The 20,464-nt window shown below is 70.2% G+C and overlaps 1 protein-coding gene and 1 long non-coding RNA gene across 2 annotated transcripts; one reads left to right on the forward strand and one right to left on the reverse strand.

The window, feature by feature from the left end:
- Positions 1-3,499: 3,499 nt before the first annotated feature.
- Positions 3,500-5,681, reverse strand: LOC139827886 (uncharacterized). Its single transcript, XR_011739008.1, has 3 exons — positions 5,563-5,681; positions 4,136-4,231; positions 3,500-3,918 (listed from the first exon to the last, which is right to left on the reverse strand). It is a non-coding gene; the product is annotated as an uncharacterized lncRNA (long non-coding RNA).
- Positions 5,682-12,552: 6,871 nt separating this feature from the next.
- LBX2 (ladybird homeobox 2) lies at positions 12,553-16,995 on the forward strand. The gene is made up of 2 exons (XM_065837557.2): positions 12,553-13,091; positions 16,345-16,995. The coding sequence occupies exons 1-2, from the start codon at positions 12,773-12,775 to the stop codon at positions 16,731-16,733; spliced, it is 708 nt and encodes a 235-aa protein (XP_065693629.1). The 5' UTR covers positions 12,553-12,772; the 3' UTR covers positions 16,734-16,995.
- Positions 16,996-20,464: the final 3,469 nt, after the last annotated feature.

Consider the following 20,464-nt stretch of genomic DNA (forward strand, 5'->3'; position numbering starts at 1 on the left):
GCTTGGGGGGTGCGGCGGGAGCCCCCGGTCGAGGCCGCGGGTGGTGCCGGGGGCAGTGGGACAGGGACAGGTGCCGGTACGGGGTCCTGCACCCTTGGCCCGGCCGTGGTGGGGGGGCTGCAAGCCACGATCACGCCGGTTAGTGAGGGGCGAAGGCACTTTGATATCCCGGCCCCGTCATGCTCCCAGGGGGCTAATGGCCGCGGGCTCCAGCCCGGCAGCGGGAGAAACCTGAGCCCCCTGTCCCGGGGGCGGCGGGGGCTGCACAGCCCTGCCCGGGAGACCTTGGCACGGCCCGGTCACTGCACGGCCCCCAGCCCTGGGAGCTCCTCGGCCATGCAGGGACCCTGGGGTTCCCACTCCCCTGTCCCCATGTCCCTTGAGTGTGCCCGGCTGTGCACTGGGGACGGTGGCACCCCCAGCCCAGGGGGTCCCGGGCCCGGCGAAGGGCCTGTTGAGGAGTGAAGGGGTAAACAGCCCCAGCTGCCCCCCTCAGCCCCATGGGGTGACACTGGGGCAGGGACGTGCTGCTATGGTCACCCCTTGTGCCGGGGGGATGCTCCAGCCGTGCCGGGGCCTGCAGGTGCGGCCGGGTCCCGCAGCCCCTGGCTGCCCGGGCGGTAACGGGGTGGCTGAGCGGGAGGATGAACCCGTGCCAGCGCTGTGGGGCTGCCAGGAGGACAGGAGGGACTCCTTGGAGGGACCCCTCGCCATTAGCCGTAACGGCCCCCATGGTTTTGCAGCCCCTGCACCCTGGAGTCACCGTGGAGTGGCAGGGTGGGGACACTGGGCGCATGGCACAGCCCAGGGGATGGTGTCAGCCCCCCTCCCTCCAATGCCGAGGTCCCCAAGCACCCTGTCCTGCTGTGCCCCCCGCCCTATGGCCCCTCCTGACCGTCCCTTGCTGGGGCTGAGCCCCTTCCCTGCTGCCCCACGGACCTCGCTCTGGGGCCCTGCTTGTCCCCCCAGCCCCTGCCCCATCCCACGGGTGGGCACAGGGATCCCACCCGCGGTACCAGCTGGTGTGCGGTGCTGGCACGGGCCGTGTCACAGGCCGTGTCACAGGCGAGCGGGGCCGTGCTGAGCACCCCCGGCCGCGCCATCCCTGCCACGCTCCGGCAGCACCGGCTCCCACGCGGCTCCTGACAGAGACAAACGAGCCGCCCGCGCCCGCCGCCTTCACACCCCATTGCGGGGTGAGTGCGACCCACGCATGGGGCTGGCCCTGGGACACCCCTGCACAGCCTGGGTCCCCCTGCATGGCACCACCGCGGCCTCCCGGCCCCAGCCCCGGCAGTGCCAGCGTGGTGGCACCGTGCTGCCGGGCCAGCTGCTGGGCCGCACAGCGGGGCCTCACGCGGCTGCCAGCCCGCGGCACAGCGGGACCTGCCAGCGCCTCTCCGCGGGGCGCCGACGGATGGGCACCGCGGGGACACGTGTGCCAGGGCCCGGCCGGCGCCGCCACGCACCCTGGCCCCCGCCACAGCCCACCCTGAGGGCACCCGCCGGGGCACACGGTCATCCCTGCCGGGCATCGCGGTGCCAGCCGGTGCGTGGCGTGGGCACACTGGCATATGGCTGTCATGGTGTGAATGAGCTGTCATGTCGGTGCGGGGAAATTATCCCGTAACGAGGCGTGCTGGAGATTAGGCTAATGAGAAAATCAAAACACAATTTAATTCCTGTCACTGCCTGATCGTCTTTAAACGACGCCGTGCGGTTCTGACGGGCCGGCATGCTGTGCCCACGCGCCCTCCGGCACCGCGGCAGCGCCGGCCGGTGCCCGCCATGCCCTGCACGGGGGCGGCGGGGCCGGGGCGGGCGGGATGGCGGTGCCGGCTTCCTGCCGGCTTCCCGCGGATGTGGGCACCGGCGCTGGCACCGGGCGCCCGGCAGCGTGGGAATGGGGGCGGGGGGCACCTTCCCGCGGATGGAGGGGCCACGGCGGGTCCTGCCCCAGCCCCGGGGGACGTGGCCGCGGGGCCCTGGGAGAGTGGTGCTGGCTGCAGGGACCCCCTGAGTGCTGCCCCCAGGACCCCGACACCCCCAGCCATGGGGTCCCCATCCGGCCGGGGCTGGGACCGGTGCGGTGCCCAGGGGAGCTCGGAGCAGTCCTGGCTGGTGATGGGAGCAGCCCTGGCACCCCAGCCCGGGACCCAGCCCTGCCACCAGTCCCACCGGTCCCACCGGTCCCACCGGCCCCACCGGCACCCCCAGCACAACCCTGGCTGCGAGGACGAGCCCGCGCCCGGCGTCCCTCCAGTGCCGGTGGCGGCAGGGCGGGTGCTCCCGGCGAAGGGGGCGCCGGGGCCGGGCGCCTCCAGCCCATCTCAAGGCGTGCGGCTTGGCGGGGCCGTGGGAACCGGGAGGGAGGGCACCCCGCACCCCCTCACCTTTCCCGGTTTATCTTGGACGACGGCGTTTCCTGCGGCCCTTTGTCTGCAGGCTGCGGCCACCGCGCCCCCCCGCCTTCCTGCGTGCGCGGGGCGCGAGGCGGGGTGCGCTCCAGCGCCGTGCTCGCACCGGGCACCCCCGCGGAGCGGCTCGGGGGCCGCGGCCAGGCCCGGGCACCCAGCGGCCGTGCACACGGGACGGGCAGGGGACGGACATGGGATGCACGCAGGATGCGCACGGGCTGCGCACACTGGGTGCAGGTGTGGGGTGTTCACAGGTGGGGTCTCTCCAGGTCGCCGGGGATGGGCCGGTGCAGGTGCCGTGCCGTGAGTGCTGTGCTGTGGGTGCCGAGCTGTGGGTGCCGTGGGAGCTGCGCTGTGCCGTGGGAGCTGCGCTGTGCCGTGGGAGCTGCGCTGTGCCGTGGGCGCCGCAGCCGGGTGCTCGCCGGCCCTGCCATTGTTGCGGCCGCAGTCCCGCGCGCCCTTTGAAGTCGGGCGACTTCCTGTCCCGGCTTTATGGCCCGATCTGTCTGCACCGCGTGCTTCCCCCGCCATAAATCACTGCACGGGGAGCGCGGCACGGCCGCCCGCACGCCCACGGCCCCAGTGAGGGCACCGGCCGAGCCCACGGCCGCCTGGGACGTGCCCAGGGCAGGGGCAGGACCCGGGCGAGCCGTGCAGCAGCGCCGGGCTGGTGCAGGGACCTGCACCGCGCCATGGCGGCTGGTCCCCAAGGCTCCCACCAGCCGTGCTTCGGCCCAGCGAAGGCGCCGTGGGCACTGGAGCCATCCTGGCCAGGACGCTCCTCCCTCCCTGCATGGTCCTGGGGTCCACAGCCCCGGGCAGGGTGGGAGACACAGGACGAGTGCTCCTGCTCTTGTCCCTTGGCCCCGTGAGCACTCCACCCATGGGGCAGCGCGTCCCCTGTGCTGCCACCTGCCCCAGCACTGCAGGGACACACAACACTGGCCGGTCCCTTCCCCATGGCCGCACTGGTCCCCCCGGTCCCCGGTGACCCCCAGCAGTCAAACAGGCACCATGCGGGGTCAGGTTTTCAGGGCAAATCACAGCAAGAGTGGAAACACCCACAGTCACTGAGGGCTCAGCACAGCCCAACGCACTGCACAGGGCCACTGGTGCCAGGGCTGCCAGCACCAGTGCCACTGATGTCAGGGCCACCGGTGCCAGGGCTGCCAGCGCCAGGGCTGCCGGCGCCAGGGCCACAGGGGGGTTCCCGCTGTCCCAGTCTCAGCCCAGCACCCTGGAGCTTCCTGCTCGGCTCAGCTCCGGCAGCACGGGCCCGGCACAGCGGTTACCTTCGCTATTCAGAGCATTTCCTGGGTTTTATAGCCTTCCCCTCCTGGTCGCACCTTCCTCGCAGGAAGCCCCGGTCCCAGCAGGGCTGGCGGCTCCACGTGCAGCAGGACGGCGCTCCTGGCTCTCTCCCCGCTGCTCCGCGCCAGCAGCGCAGCCATCGCTCCAGCGTTCCCACTCCCAGCCGGTGGCCGCCGGCAGCTGCAGCGCCCTGGTGGGACAGTGCATGGGGTCCGTGCCCCGGCACCCCCAGAGCTGTGATGGCACTGCTGGGCTCAGCCGCTGGCAGGGGGTCCTGGCCACACCACACACACCAGGCTGAGCCCCCGCTGCAGCCGTGCCAGCGGCAATGCCATCCCCAGCGTGCCGACATCGCGCGGTGCCGGGGCCCGGGGGTGACCGGCAGCCACCACACGCCTTTTCCCGACCTGGTGGCCGTGCCGGGGCTGCGGGCCGGAGCTGGGATCTCTCCCATGACGGCAGCTCCATCGTCACCATCCGGCTGGGTGTTCGTGAGCGGGACCCTGGCAGGGGGTATGGGATGCTGAGCAGGAAGGTGCCACGTTCCTGGGCAGGGGGTGCAGAATGAGCCCCGGGATATGCTGGGCTGTGGGTACCCTGGGAGCACAGCAGCCCCACGTCCAGCCCCCGATACCGCTGCCCCCTGCCCAGACCGGCTTTGTGGATCCGGGCACCCCTGGCCCTGTCCCCCCGGCACCCCCCTGCAGCACACCCGCAGCCGGGGTGGGGGTCCTGCTGCCCACCCCACCGTGTCCTCAGGACGGACTGGGGCTGCCAGGCAGGTCCAACCAAGGGATGGGGCTGGCGGGTGTCCCTGGAGCCCCAGTGCGGGGGCTCGTTCTGCCGCGGCTGCCGCCCGCCCGCTCCCACTCTCCCTAAATCAATTTGGCGGGTTATTGAAACGCCGCGTCTCCGTCTGGCGGCTAATTGCATGTGATCCCGGTCCCGCGGCAGCACAGTCCCCCTCCCACGCCGCAGTCACGCAGCACCCGTGCCCCGCGGCTCTGCTGGCGGGGGCACCGGCCGCGGTGCAGGGGACAGGGGTTGGGGCACCGCTGGTGCGGCAGAGGCTGCTTCTGGGGGTGAGCTGGGGGGCGGCACCATCCCCACCCCACCCCATCCCACCCCATCCCCATCCCCATCCCCATCCCCATCCCCATCCCCATCCCATCCCATCCCATCCCATCCCCATCCTATCCCATCCCATCCCATCCCATCCCATCCCATCCCATCCCATCCCATTCCCATCCCCATCCCATCCCATCCCATCCCATCCCATTCCCATCCCATCCCATCCCATCCCATCCCATCCCATCCCTATCCCATCCCATCCCATCCCATCCCATCCCATCCTCAGCACACACAGCCACATGCCCGTGTCACCTGCGCTGGCCGGGCCACCATCACCCCAGCAGGGCCGGTGCTGGGGCCAAGGGGATTGTGTCCATCCCCATCCATCCTCCCGCTATCCCAGCCACTCCCGCTCCTGTGCCAGCCCGGCTGCCACCCCCTGTGTCCCTGTCCCTGCTGGCCCAGCCCATGCCTGGCCAGACCCCCCCAAACACCCCGCGGGGCCTCGGGCGGCAAATTCCAAAGGGCACCCGGGAAGATTAATCCCAGGGCCGGCAGCCAGCCGGGTAACCGGATCACCCCGCCGGGAGCAGGAATGCGGAGCTGCTGTGCTGACCCCCCCACACCTGCCACGGGCCAGGGATGGCCTCACCACACAGGGGTCACCGCGAACCAGCACGGCCCTGCCCCAGCTGGGGGACACCCCCTGATCCCCAAACCCAGCAAGGCTGGTTTCCAGTCCCAAACCCACAGAGACACATACCCAGGACACACGGACAGGCGGGGTGCCCAGAGTCCCCATGCTGGGAGTGACGCCGTCATCGGGGTCCCCGTCCAGGGAAAGGTGCCGTCCCCTGTTCCCACATCCAGATGAGCCCCGTCCCCAGGGGCACTGTCCCCACGCCCCATTCTTCCTCCCCCTTCACACCCTGGGGGCTCCGTCTCCCTTCCCACACCCTCATCAGCGGGGCAGAGCCCCCCCAGCCCAGGGGACAGGGATGGGCCAGGGGACACCTGGTCATGCCAGGCCCTGCGTGAGGGCTGATGCCAGCGGGCAGGAGGGTCCGATCCTGCACCAGCACACTGGATGGCTGACCCCCCGTGATGTGCTGTGCCATGCCGTGCTGTGCCATGCCCATGCCGTGCCATGCCGTGCTGTGCCATTCCGTGCCATGCCGTGCCATGCTGTGCCATTCCGTGCCATGCTGTGCCGTGCCGTGCTGTGCCGTGGGAGCTGGGGGGCCGGGCAGCACAGCTGTCGGGTCTGGAGTTGGGGCAGCAGCTGGGGGCAGTGAGCAGGTTGTGGAGAGGGACGCGGTGCCCACGGGGGGAGCCCCACTGTCCCACCCCAGGGTCCCTCTGGGGCACAGGGCTGGACCCGGGCCGGGCGGGGAGGATGCGGGACAGACCGGGACTAAGAATAGAGCAGGGCTGGGCGGGAGGAGGAGGAAGGATGGGGCTTCCTCTGCGACGGCTCTTCTTCCTCCGGCCCAGCCCTGCCACGCGGCATGGCACAGCATGGCATGGCACAGCATGGCACGGCACGGCATGGCATGGCATGGCATGGCACGGCATGGCACACATGACATGGCACAGCATGGCATGGCACAGCATGGCATGGCACAGCATGGCACGGCACGGCATGGCACGGTACGGCATGGCATGGTACGGCACGGCACGGCAAGGCATGGCGCAGCATGGCACACATGACATGGCACAGGATGGCATGGCATGGCACAGCCTGACATGGCACAGCATGGCATGGCGCAGCATGGCATGGCACAGCATGGCATGGCACACATGGCACAGCGTGACACAACCCTCGCTGTGCCCTCTGCCGGAATGGCCAGGTCATCGAGTCACGGAATCATTTTGGGTGGAAGAGACCCTCAAGATCACCGTGCCCCCCCAGCTCCATGGCACACGGGCACCCAGCCCCACACGGTAAAGTGCCCAAGTGCAGACACTGACGGGGGCACACGCACGTGCGCACACACACACACACACACGCAACCCCAACATCCCCCCCACCCCACCAGGCAGGTGCTGGCACCAAGGCACCAATGGCAAACCCAGCAGCACCGTGCCCGCTGCCCGCCAAAGCGCAGCCACGCGCCCCCCCCGCCGCCGCCGCGTTTCAGTGCACTTTTCTTTTTAATTAACCTCTGCGCGGCGCGGCGCGGCTGCCTCGCCGGGGTTAATGGCATCGCTGACCCGCCGCGGCCCATCGATCCCCGCTCCGCGCTGCCAGCCCAGCGCTCGCCGGCCGGGGCGCGAGGGGCCGGTCCCGTGGCGGGCGCCCCGTGGGTGCCACCGGCGCCGTGTGCCGGAGGAGCCGCTGTGCCGCCACAGCCCCGCCAGCCCCCTGTGTCACCCTGCATACGGCGCTGCCACGGGTGCCCTGCTCGCCCTCACCCTTCGATCATTCGCCCGACCATGGGTGCCCAGCCCTGGGCTGCGCCCCACCGGTGCCACGTCCCCATCCTTGAGGCCACCGGGTACCACCCTCCGCAGCTCCTCGGCAGCCCCCGCGCCGCCCCGGCCCTGCTCCTCGCTCAGGTGCGCGCTGTCGGCGTGCGGAGCTTTCATCCGGCGGTCGTTCATCTTGGGCGCGGGGCCGGGCTGTCAGCGGCTCAGACGGCCATTTCCTCCGCGCTGCCCCCCGAGCGCCGAGCCCCCCGCGCTCTCGCCCTAATTGAATCCGCATGGCCGCCCTGCCAGCGCACCCCGGCTGCTGCGGCCGCGGGTCCCAGGGTCCCGGGCCCTGGGGACACTGGGGGGACAGCAGGCAGTGACCAGGGTGCCCCACTCACAGGCACCCTTGGACCATGGCCAGAGCCCCAAACCCTGCGCCACTGTGCCCGGTGAGAGTGGCCGCGGTCTCCTGCAGCAGCCACTGCCCGGGCCGTGCCAGCACCGCTGGCACCTCTGCTGTGCCGGGGCGTCACAGGAGAGCGGGGCCTTGGCACCCCCTGCTCCGGCCACCTCTGCCAGCCACCGCATCCCCGTCCCTGTCCCCATCCCTTCCCATCCCTTCTCAGCTATTTTTGCGGCAGGGAAGGAAGCGGCGCGGTGAGCCGGCGCTGCTGCCCGCTTCCTGCCGCCCGCCGCCGGCAGCCCCCACCGCCGCGGGCAGCGGGCACGTGGCCCCGCACAGCGGCTCTGCCCCACGTGGCCCCACACAGCGGCTCTGCCCCACGGCGGGACGCGGTTCCCACAACCCACTGCCCCAGCCCACTCCCCGTGGCGTCTGGCGTGTCCCCCTGCCCCCTGCGATCAGCCCAGGAGGGACCCCGACTCCTGCAGGGGTTCCAGCACGGGGCCACCCAGCACGGGCCCCTGGCCAGAGGGTCCCCACCAGCCCTGGGAAGGGGACAGGACGGTCCCCGCCAGGGCTGCCGTGCCGGGGTCAGGGGGCGCGGACGGGTGACAGCCCAGCGGGGGGGCAGCGGCGTTTGCTCCAGCCGGAGGCTTTGAAATGCAACCCCCCCCCAGCCCATTTGGCTGGAGTTTGGCCCAGGCCCATATGGAGGCCCCGGCGTGGAGAGGGGGTCCCGGGGCAGGGCAGCAGCTGGAGCCGGCGGGACCCCTGTCCCTGGCACGTCGCTCCCCCTGTGCATGGCGCGGGGCAGGGGACCCGCGTTTTCCTCCCACCCTGCCCGGGCGTCCCCCCAGGGCCCTGTCCTGCTCCTGCCCCAGCCCCGATGGTCCCTGCAGCCGCGGCGCTGGCACGTGTGTCTGCGTGTGTGTGCCCCCATGTGTGTGTGCACCTGCACACGCGTGTGGCAGCTCTGCACATCTTGCCGCTCCAGGATTGCCTCCATGCACGTCTGCACACGCTGCACACACCTGCACACAGTTGGGCCCACGCACACGGCTGCAGGGTGTCTGGAGGGGGAGACTGTGCACACCACACACACGTGTGAGCACAGCACACACACGTGTGAGCACCCGTCTGCACGCCAGGCTGAGCCTGCCCTGGAACACGCATGTGGAAGCAGCTGAGCCATGTGCCAGGCCCCACGTGTCGTGTGTCCCCAGCCACACCCCTGACATTCCTTTCCCATCCCCATCCCCATCCCATCCCCATCCCATTCCCATCCCTGTCCCCATCCCCATCCCATCCCCATCCCCATCCCATCCCTGTCCCCATCCCCATCCCTGTCCTCATCCCCATCCCCATCCCTGTCCCCATCCCCATCCCCATCCCATCTCATACCATCCCATCCCATCCCATCCCATCCCATCCCATCCCATCCCATCCCATCCCATCCCATCCCTATCCCTGTCCCCGTCCCTGTCCCCGTCCCTGTCCCTGTCACTGCTCCCTCCAGCTCACTGGACACAGCGAGGTCGATCAGCCCCTCACCGGTGTGCACAGCCAGGTCGGTCAGCCACGCACTGGTGCTCACAGCCAGGTTGGTCAGCCACACATCGGTGTGCACATGGAGGTCGGTCACTCCCGCACTGGTGTGCACGGCGAGGTCGATCAGCCCCGCACCGGTGCGCACAGCGAGGTCAGCACGTGTTAATGAATAGATCATTTGCCAACAGCCCCTGGGGGGGATCCCCAGCGTCCCCCGGCTCCCAGCACATTAATCCCTGTTTACCGGGGCAAGGTGTAATCCCATTAGCTGTGGCTTCGCCAGTGGCCACCATCCCCGTGAGCAGGGTCAGGATTTATTGCCAGTAATTGTCTGGGTCTCCTCCCCCGTGCACGGCGCGGCGCTGCCGGCGGCTCCCCTGGCAATGCCCCACTTGTCTCTGCTACCGACAGTTTAATTTTGCACCGAGCTATTCCCCTTATTAAAGGAAAATTCATTTGCAAGCAATTTCCATGTGCAAACTGCTCTGCAGCGCCAGCTCCGGCGTGGGGCCGGGAGCGGCCCTAATCGAGTTACCGCCAGGCGCTTCGGCACGGAGACGCGTTATTGAAATGGATCCGCTAAATAATAGATCAGGGGCAGCGCGCGGCGCTGGTTCGTAAGCGTGTTAGCGGCTGAGCCACCGCCTCCCCCAGCCGCGCTACCCGGCGCGGTGCGGGTGTCCCGCCAACCTGCGCCCCCGCGGCTGCACCGCGCTGGGCCACGCGGGCAGGGTGGCCCTGGGTGCCCCGCCGTGGGGGACACAGAGCTGCCGGTGCCTGGAACTGGGGGTCACCCCGAGATGGAGCATCCTGACGGGGGGAACAGGGCAGGCCCCACCGGCATGGACGGTCCCCAGCACAGGGACAACCTTGTGCCTGCGTGCACACCCCCGCGTGCGTGCACACACCCCGGCACAAACACACACCCTGACACAAACACACACCCTGGCACCCGTGCACACACACCCTCACACGTGCACACACACCCTTGTGCACATACACACCGTGACACACACACACGCCTTGACCTGTGCACACACCCCCTCACGCGCGTGCACACACCCTCACATGTGCACACAGCCTTGTGCACACACACCCTTGTGCACACGCACCCTTGTGCACACGCACGCTGAGGCGCCACTGCCCCCGTGCCGGTGTGCAGAGCCTGGCATGGCTGCTGGGGAGGGGCCCAGGCCTCGCACGTGGCCCCAGACCCGCAGGGACCCCTAAGGGACCGCAGCCCCGTGGGACAGGGGCGTGGGAGCTGAGGCGGCGCTGGCAGTGCCACACCAGCCGTGCTGCCCCGTGGTGCCACCGGATTCATCCAAGCAGCCGTGCCCGCCGCCATCCCCCCCGCCGCGGGCGTCCAGCCGGCGCAGGGCGCTCTGCCCCACACTGCAGGAAATGCCAACGTTCCTGCAAGAACCCAGAGCTCTCCTTTTGTTTCCTCTGTGTGTCCCGCTTTGGGGTGACAAGCGGTTCCCACAGCTGGAGCTGGCGCCTCCCCTGCCCAGCTCAGCGCTGCCTGGGGCCCAGCAGGACCCAGGTTGCTTGGCGCACCTCGGCAGCGCCCTGGGCTGCCACGGGGCTCCTGGGCACGAGTCGGGGCTCAAGGAGAGCGAGAGGTGCTGGCACTGCTCGCGGGAGCTTTCCTGGGCATTGGCTGCCGCGCAGGGTGTTCACCCAACCACTGCGAAGCGATGGGCAGGGGACATGGAGCAGGGGTGCTGGGGTGTCCCATCGGGTGAGCGATGCTGCCGGAGCTCCGCTGGGCGCCAGCCCGCTCCTGCCTGCCCAGTGCCCGGTGCCCAGTGCCCGGCCTGGCTGCAGCGCTCAGGCACTGCTGGCCCAGGACTCTGCAGCAGAGCTCGCTCCGGCCCCCGAGCTCCTGGGCTGCAGGGGCTTTGCTCAGTGGAGTAGGGCGGCTGCGAACCCTGCGAGCCCTGAGCCCGAGCGGTGCAAGAACAAGGAATTATCCCGAGCAGCAATTTCCTGGTGTGTCACAGGACATTAGCTGGGACGGAGCGCAGGGCACAGGCACCAACCGGGGCCGTGCTGGGGCTGTGTCCCTTCCCTGGCCCTGCCTGCTGGGTGCCCACGGCCTCGTGTCCAGGAGGGAGGGCCCAGCTGAGCCTGGGTCTGCTGGCAGCTCCTGCGGGGCCAGCGGCCGGGGCGGGAGCGGGGGACACGGCTCACCCGGAGCAAGCGAGGGGAGCTGGCGGCACACGCAGCAGCGGCAGCTCCACACCTCCCCACGTCACGCTGCCGCCATCGGAGAGGACAAAAGCCGCACACGAGGCAGCCATGCAAACGCCGCTGTGTCGGCTTGCCGCGGTTCGCACGCCGGTGGCGAGGGGCCCGGTGAGCCCGTGGGGGGGCCTGTCTGGCAGCACCATGCCGGGGCAGCCGCGCTGCCAGGCCGGCGCTTCCTGCGAGCAGCCTGGAAATCTCTCCCGAATCGGTTTGATCCCAGGCTGCCGGAGCCCCTACCCCCGCCCGCGCCGGCGTTTAATTGCTCCGGCTGCTGGGAAATTTCAAGGTTGAATTTGTCTAACTCCAATTTCCAGCCGGGGGATCGCGTTCTGCCTTTGTCAGCAAGATTGGAAGCCCCCAGCCCCTCCCAGCGCCAGCACTGCCAGGTCCCCTGCACCTGCTCCCCCAGCCCAGCACAGCTCTCCCACCACCCCCTGCCCACAGGTTCATTTTTTCCCATTACTGCTGTGACCCCTGTGCCCTCCACACCCCCTCTGTGTGCCCCCCATGTCCCCTCGCCAGGCCCAGAACATCCTGGCAGCAGCCCCATGGGGTCACTGGGCAGGACTGGGACTGGGGGATGCCAAATTGCCCCAGAGGGATGATTTGGCACCCCCCGGTCCCTGTCCTACCGGAGGCTCCAGGCCCGGTGCCGGCAGCCGGGGCTCACCTGCGTGTGCGGGCGTCCCTGGGCTTTTTACGAGCGGTCAGGATCCCAGAGCTATTTGTACCGGGGAGGGCAGCTGCGGGGGGGGGGATTTATGGCCGGGCCGCACTCTGAAACCCAAAACCCACCCGAAGCGGCCTAATCACTCCCAGACGCGGCGGCCCCTGCGCTTTTATGGGGCATTTTAGAGCAGGGGAGCTAATAAATTTTTGCGACGGTAAAAGCTCCGCTGAGGATGATGGAGGGGGGACAGCGGGCACCCACCGGCCGCCCCCCGGGAGGGAATTAAAATGGCTGTACGAGGGGGAGGCGCGGCACCGCGCCCTGTCTGCATCCCGGTATCGGCGGCAGAGAGGGAGCGGTGCCCCCCGCCCCCGCCGGTGGCTCCTCCTCCTCCCGGTGCCCAATTTGCCGCCCCGGCCCCGGGTCTTTAAGTCTGCGGCAGCCGGGCCGCGGGGCAAGGGGAGCGGCGGCGAGCGCGGAGCTGCCCAGCCCCGCCGAGCGGCTCCGGGAGGCCGAGCGCTCCCCGCGGTCCGCCGGGCCCCCGCCGAGGGGGCGGGCTGCGCCCACGGGGTTTAAGTGCGACCGCGGCTTGATGCGCGGGCGGGACGGCGAGAGGGGGGGACCCCGGCGGGATGAGGCGGGCGCGGTGCTGAGGCGGCCCCGGTGCGGGAGCGGGGACGCGCCATGACCTCGGCGCGGGAGGCGGCCGGTTCCCCCCCGCTGCACCCCCCGGGCGGCGGCCGCCGGCGGAGCGCCCTGGACCAGCTCCCGCCGCCCGCCAACTCCAACAAGCCGCTGACCCCCTTCGGCATCGAGGACATCCTGGGGCGGCCCCGCGGCGGGAGCCCCCCCGGCCCCGCCGCGCCCCCCGCCCGGCTCCCCGAGAAGGCAGCGGGGCCCCGCGGCGGCGGCTGCGCCCCGTCCTCGCCGCTCTGCGCGCTGGAGGAACTCGCCAGCAAAACCTTCCAGGGGCTGGAGCTGGGCGTGCTGCAGGCGGCCGAAGGTACCGGGGCGTCGGGGGCTCCGGGACCGGGGGAACAGGGGCGGGCATCGGGCAGGTGCCCGGGACGGCGGGCGGGAGGGTCCGGGACTGCTCCGCCGCCGGGCCCGTGGCGGTGCCGGGGTCCCTCCTCGCCCCCAGCCCGGCGCGGCCCCGGTAAGTTTCGCTCGTCCCCCGGGGAGGCGAGCGCGGCCGAGAGACCCGGCGGCCGCTGGCCGGGGAGAGGCCGGTGCTGGTTCGGGGCCGCGGCAGCCCGGCTGGGGCAGCCCCGACACCGCTCCCCGGAGCCGCACCGGCGGCCGCGGCCCGGAGGGAGGGAGAAGCCCGGGGCCGGACACGGGTACCGCGAGCGAGTCCCGGCCGAATCCGCTCCGCGGCGGCGGACGAGCCGCGACCGGGACCGAGACACCGCTGCGGGCAGCCCGGAGCTCCGAGAGGACCGGCCGGGCCGGGCGCTTTACCGGGACACGCGGGGACCGACCCGGCCTCGGGCCTCGGCGGCTGCGGTACCGGGCGGCGGATCGGTCCCGCGGCGGCGACCGGGCTGCACCGGGTGGAGCGGCTGCAGCCGGCCCCGCCGAGCCGTGACCGTGACCGAGCGCAGGGGCAGAGCGACGGATCAGTCCCGTCGGCAACGAAAATCCGTTACCGAGCCGCCGCCAGCGTCCGCGAGCCCCGGGCATGGCGGCTCCGGCCGGGCTCCGGTTCTCCGGCAGAAACCCGTTACCGGGGGGCCGGGGAACCGCGGCGGTTCCCGGCGGGGTCCGGCGGCTGCTCTCCCGGGACACCGGGCTGGGCAGACCCGGGGGGTCATAGACCCGCGGGATCGAACCGGTCCCAACGGCCGCCGGCTCGGCCCCAGCGAACAAACCCGCCGTGAGAGCGGACGGACGGACGGACGAACCGAGCGGCAACAGGGCCCCTGCGGCCCAGACGAAAGTCATCCGTCGGGCGGACAGACAGACAGACAAGCGCGGGCGGAGCGCGGCGCCTGCCGATAACGAAAAATCCCTTAAATGGACGGACACGCAGACAGACAGAACAGGGCTCCGTCCGTTAATGAAAAAACCCTTACCGAGACGGACAGACAGACAGACAGAGCACGGCTTCGTGATTAACAAAAACAAAAAACGAAAACAAAAAAACACACACAAAAAACCACAACAACAACAAAAAAACCCTTTAGTCGGCCGGACAGACAGACGGACAGGGACGAGCGGAGCGGCGCTCATGCAACTAACGAAGAAAAAAAAATCGTTACTCGGCCGGACAGACGGACATGGATCGGCAGAGCGCGGGCCTCGCCGTTAACGAGAAAACCGTTGCTCCGCCAGACAGACGGACACGAATAGACTGAGCGGGGCTCCCGTTATTAAGCAAGAAATCCGTTACCCGGCCGGACAGATGGACAGGGACAGACAGAGTGCAGCCCCACGGTTAACGAAAAAACCCTTGTCCGGGCGGACAGACGGACACGGACAGACGGACACGGACAGAGCCGAGCTCCATAATTAACGAAAAAAAACCTCCTTTCCCCACCGGGCTGGAAAGGGCCGAGCGGTTCGCCGGTAACTAACGAACCGGACGGACAAACGGACAGAGCGGGGCTTAACGAAGGGGAAAAGCCCTTATCCGGAGGGACAGACAGACACGGCCGGGTGGATCGGTGCTCCTGTATTTAACGAAAAGAAGCTGTTGCACGGACGGACAGGCGGACGGAAAGGGAACAGCTTAGAGCTCCCAGAATTATGGTAAAAAAACCCAACACGTTACCCGGCCGGACAGACGGACACGGCCGGGCAGAGCGGGGCTGCGGTAATTAACGAAAAGAGCCGTTGCCTGCCGGACAGACGGACACGGCCGGGCGGAGCGCAGGTCCCACGATAAAGGAAAAAATCCCCTTACTTGGACGGACCCACGGACAGACACGGGACAGAGTGGGGCTCCCGGGATGGAGGTAAAACCGCGTTACGCGGCCGGACAGACGGACACGGCCGGGCCGAGCGTGGGTCTTGTAATCAGCGAAAACAAAACTCCTTCCCTGTCCGAGCGGGGGGGGCGCGGCTAACGGCGAGTGAACCGGGACCCACGGACAGACGGACTCACCGGCAGAAAGAAGACAGATCGAGGTTCCCGTAATTATTGTAAAATCTCATTGCTCGGACGGACAGACGGACACGGCCGGGCAGAGCGCGGGTCCCGTGATAAACGAAAAAAAAAGCCTCTTCGCCCCGACGGACCGACAGACAGACAGAAACGGAGCGATCGGGGTTCGCGAGTGACGTAAAACCCCGTTACCGGGACGGACCCACGGACACGGCCGGGAGATCCCGGTGCTCCGGTAACGAATGACTGGGGCCGCTGCACGGACGGACCCGCTCACAGCAGCAGCGGGGCCGGGGGTCCCCGGGGGACAGGACCGGAACCCTGCGGCCGGTGCGGAGCCGGTACCGGTGCCGCGGGCAGACACGATCCGCGCCTCACGGGAGGTTTCTCTCCTCCACCGTCACCAGCACCGGAGGGCGACGGGATCGGGGCCTCGGGGCTGCGGCGCGGCCGTGCCGAGAGCGGCAGCGGGGACCGGACCCCGGGGCACCGCACGAACCGGGGAGTCACCGGCACCGGGGCCCGTGAACATCGTTGGGTGAAAGCACAGTCGAACGGCCGCGATTCGCGCTGCCGGTCCGGCCCCGCCGTCCGGAGCTCCCGGGGCTCCGTTATGGGCTACCGGCCCCGGCGCGGTGCGAGCCCCGCGGCAGCGGACCGGGCTCACGGAGTCCCGGGACCGCCGGACCGCGCCGCCGGCGGGACACGGGTGGGCTCGGCCCCACGCAGCAGCGGGCGGCGGCCCCGGCGGGACAGGGACCGCTGCGGAACGGCGCGGGGCCAGCCCGGGCAGCTCTTCGCTCCCGGTACCGGGATCCCGGCAGCGGCGCCACGCCCGGGCAGCGCCGCGGGTAGGCCCGGGGCTCGGCGCGGCTTGGTTTGGTTTGTGCGGCTGAGCTGGGGCCGGCTCGGCTCGGTTCAGCTCGGCGCGACCCGGGTGGGGTCGGTTCGGCCGGTTTCGGCGTTTCACGGCTGGGAGGGGGTCGGTGCTGGGCAGCGGGGTTGGCGGGGCAGGGACGAGCCCGGTTGGGCTCCGCGCAGCTGGGGTCGCTTAAGCTCGGCTCAGCTCGGCTCGGCGGTGTTGGTGTGGTGCCGGTACGGGCGCGGTGCCGGTACCGGTGCCGGCGCGCTGAGCCCGCTGTTCCCGCAGGTCGGGAGCCGCTGGGCGCCTTGGGGCAGCGCCCGGCCTGCAAGAAGCGGCGCAAGTCGCGGACGGCGTTCACCAACCAGCAGATCTACGAGCTGGAGCAGCGGTTCCTGCGGCAGAAGTACCTGTCCCCGGCGGACCGCGACCAGCTGGCGGCCCGGCTGGCGCTCAGCACGGCCCAGGTCATCACCTGGTTCCAGAACCGCCGCGCCAAGCTCAAGCGGGACCTGGAGGAGCTCCGGGCCGACGTGGCCTCGCTGCAGGCGCTGCCCCCCGCCGCCCTGCAGCAGCTGGCGGCCCTGCCCGACCCCCCGCGCCCGCCCGGGCCCGGCCCCGCGCCGCCGCCGCCGCCCGCCGAGCTCTCGGAGGAGGAGATCGACGTGGGGGACTGAAGCGGCGGCGGTGGGGCCGGGAGGTCGCGGGCCGGCACCGAGACTGACCGAGCCCCCGGGCTGGACGGGGCGGCCGCGCTGCCCCCCCGGGGGCAACTGGTGCAATTTTTCGCCTTTTTCCTTTTTTTTCTTTTTAGTTTTAACGTTATTTTCTATCGCGTCTGTCCCGCCGGCCCGTCCGCGGCCCCGGGGCCGCAGAGCCGGGGGCTCGGGGGGCCCGGCCCGGCCGGGTGTAAATATTTGGAATAAAGGCGACACCTTACTAAGGAGCGCGGAGCGGCTCTGGCGGCGGGACGGGCGGACGGAAGGTCACCCCCGCACCCCCCGGGCCCGAACACGGGCCACCAGACACCCCGCGGGCGCCCCGGCCTCGCCGCGCGTCTCCGGGACTGCGGACCCCCGTGTCCCCCGCTGCCCCGCGTTCGCCGCCCCCGAGAGCCGAAAGGCCCCCTCGGGGGGACAGCGCGGCTGGGGAGGTCACCCGGTACCGGCCCGGGCGAGGGCAGGGGATGAGGCGTCCCCAAAGCGACTCCGGGGCCGCGCTGCGTCCCGGCTGCTGCGGGATCTGGGGGTGTCTGTGTGTCCAGCCCCACGCCCACACCCGCATGTCGGCTGCGGGGGGCGCAGAACCCGCGGGGGAGGCGGCGGGGAACACGTTCCGCGGGCGGGGACAGCGCCCACCCCTCCATGACCGCTGCCCCACACGTGACCGGAGCGGGGCCGGGGCAGCGCCGGGTGGCGGCTCCTCACTCCCCGCCCCCCCCGCAGACCCGCCCCAGCCGCTGGAGCCCACACCACCCCTCGTGACGTCATGCCCCGGTGACGCCACTGCGCGAAGCGCTGATGTCACTCTCCGACGAGCCGGAGCGGGGGGGGCCGGGAGGAGCCCCGCGCGGGGGGGATCGGGCAGCTGCCGCCGCTGTCCCCGGCGGGTCCCCCGGGGCCCCTGTCACCGCGGCTACGCGCGGCGCGGCTGCGGGTCCCTCCAGCGTCCATATGAGCCCCCGCTGATCTAATTACGGCGGTGCGAACTTCCGAAGGCAGAGCCGCCCCCCCGGTATTTTCTCCGGTTTTGATTGCATTGTCCCGCCCCTCCCCCCGCGCCGCAGCCGCCCGGCCGAGGGGGGAGGGAGAGAAATGAGATTTAGCCTGAAAGTGCCTTTGAGCGTCCCCGCGGGGAATTGCTTTTCATCTGACAGGTAGGAGCGGCCGCGGCCGACACGCGTGGGGCATGCGCGGTGCTGCCCCGCCCCCCGGCTCCGCTGCCCGCCCCGGCCCGGTAACGGCAGGGGGTGACCCGGGGGCACGGCGAGCGGAGGGGGGCATGGACCCCTGCCCGTGGGTGCAGGGACAGGCAGGGACCGGCAGGGACAGACAGCACAGCAGGGCCAAGAGACAATGGGGAGCAACCCCGTGGATCCCATCCTGCCTCCCTCTCCCCGGTCCCTGGGACCTCCCCTGGCTGCCCCACCCTGGCACCCGCCGACGTTAAGGAGCCCCAAGCCTGGCACCCCCCGGGCTCAGGGCCCCCATCCCAGTACCCCGGGGGTTAAGGAGACCCCGGCACCCCCCTCTCCCTGGGCCTGCTCCAGGGCTGCCACCTTCCCACCCCCTCCCTGCAGCCCCTGGGGGGGCTGCACACCCACCACTGGGGTTCACAACCTGGCCTGGGGGCTGCACACCCGGCAGCGGGGTTTGCACACCCGGCAGTGGGGTTTTCACACCCAGCAGTGGGGTTTGCACACCCAGCAGTGGGGTTTGCACACCCAGCAGTGGGTTCACACACAGAACCACAGCAGGTGACTCCCTGGGCAGGCTCCAGGAACTGTGACCCAGAAAGGGAAGGTTTCCCCCAGACCTGTGCCAGCAGCTCCCGGTGACCCTGGCAGCTCCCGGTGGCTACGCAGCTGCAGCCCGGCCACCGCAGCGGGATAAAGACACATTTGCTGCAGGCAATGGGGTCTGCTGCCCCTGCAGCCGTGTCACCCACAGCCGTGTCACCCGCAGCCTGGGCCTGGTGTGAGCAGAGCTGGACAACGTCCCAGCCCCAGTGACAGAGCCGAGCTGCTCTGGCTGCACCCAGGATCACTCCACAGCATGTCCCAGCACACACGCACACGTGCAGGCTTGTGTGCAGGCACACACGTGTGTGCTGGACATGCATGCATCCCAGGTGTATGTGTGTCCCAGCGGTACGTGTGTCCCAGGTGTACGTGTGTCCCAGCAGTACGTGTGTCCCAGCGGTACATGTGTCCCAGATGTACGTGAGTCCCAGATGTACGTGAGTCCCAGCAGTACGTGTGTCCCTGGTGTGCAGGTACCCATGTGGGAGCAGCAGGGGCAGGGGGTCCAGCCCCATGATGAGCTCACGGCCGGGCCGGGTCCCTCCGTGCCCGCGCAGGAGCAGCTGGCGGGATCAGGATCACACCTCTGTGCCGTGGGATGGCCCTGGTCCCCCTCAGCACCCAGAGCTGGGTAGCCCTGCCTCACCAGGGGATCAGGATCACACCTCTGTGCCACAGGACGGCCCCGGTGCCCCCTCCGCACCCAGAGCCGGGCAGCCCTGCCCTACCAGACCCTTTTCCACCAAGATCTCATCTGTCCCCGCAGCACGAGCCAGTCCAGCACCTCCTGACGCCCCTGTCCCCACTCGGCCCAGGGCAGATGATGGATGCCAAGTTCCCTCACTGTGGCCCCTGGGCTGCCGCCCCTCCGCCCCCACCCTGCCCCACACAGCCTCCCCCGGGGCAGCTAATCGCAGGCGGAAGCGTCGGCCAGGCCTGGCAGCGTCTGGCATCGCCCCCGGCTGCCCCGCGGGAGGCTTTGCTGCAGGAGACCGTGCAGGCACCGGGCATGCTGCCACCGCCAGCCCAGCGCCCGCCGGCTCCCACCGCGCCACACCAGCCCGCCGGGACCACCGCCAGCGCCTGCCCACACCGCTGGCACGGGCACACCGCGGGGGACACGCACACACACGGACGGACACCAGGACACGCACACGCAGGAGCAGAGCCGGGCACCCAGTGTGCATGGGGGGCCCGGAGCTGCTGCTGCAGGCACAGCCGTGACCGGGACACGCTGGCGGTGCACACAGCACACGTGTCCCATCGTGGCACAGCCGTGACCGGGACACGCTGGCGGTGCACACAGCACACGTGGCCCATCGCGGCACAGCCGTGACCGGGACACGCTGGCGGTGCACACAGCACACGTGGCCCATCGCGGCACAGCCGTGACCGGGACACGCTGGCGGTGCACACAGCACACGTGTCCCATCGTGGCACAGCCGTGACCGGGACACGCTGGCGGTGCACATGGTGGCACACGTGTCCCATCACGGCACAGGCAACCAAGCACACGGCTCAAGCGGGGACCCTGGGGCAGCACCGCACACACGTGTGAGCCCCACGGCCCCTGCCCAGCACCCACTGCGGCTCCCCCGGGACCACCGGCCCCTGCTGGCGGGGAACCGGCCCCAGGGGGTTCGGCCCAGCCCAGCAGCCCCGGGGCAGCCGTCACCCGTCACCCCTGTCGCCTGTCACCCTGTCACCCGTCACCCTGCCGCCCGTCGCCGGGGCCGCGGGCTGTGCCGGGCTCAGCCCCCGCTCCTCCCCTCCTCACACACGCTCATCTTCTTCCTCTTCCAATTTTCTGGATGATTAACTCGACTGCTGTTTCCTGACAACCTCTGCTGTTGGTATTAATTTCTTTTAACTAGTGATTAATTACTC

This window comes from Patagioenas fasciata, chromosome 4 (assembly GCF_037038585.1).
Source record: "Patagioenas fasciata isolate bPatFas1 chromosome 4, bPatFas1.hap1, whole genome shotgun sequence".
In the NCBI taxonomy this organism is placed as follows: Eukaryota; Metazoa; Chordata; class Aves; order Columbiformes; family Columbidae; genus Patagioenas; species Patagioenas fasciata.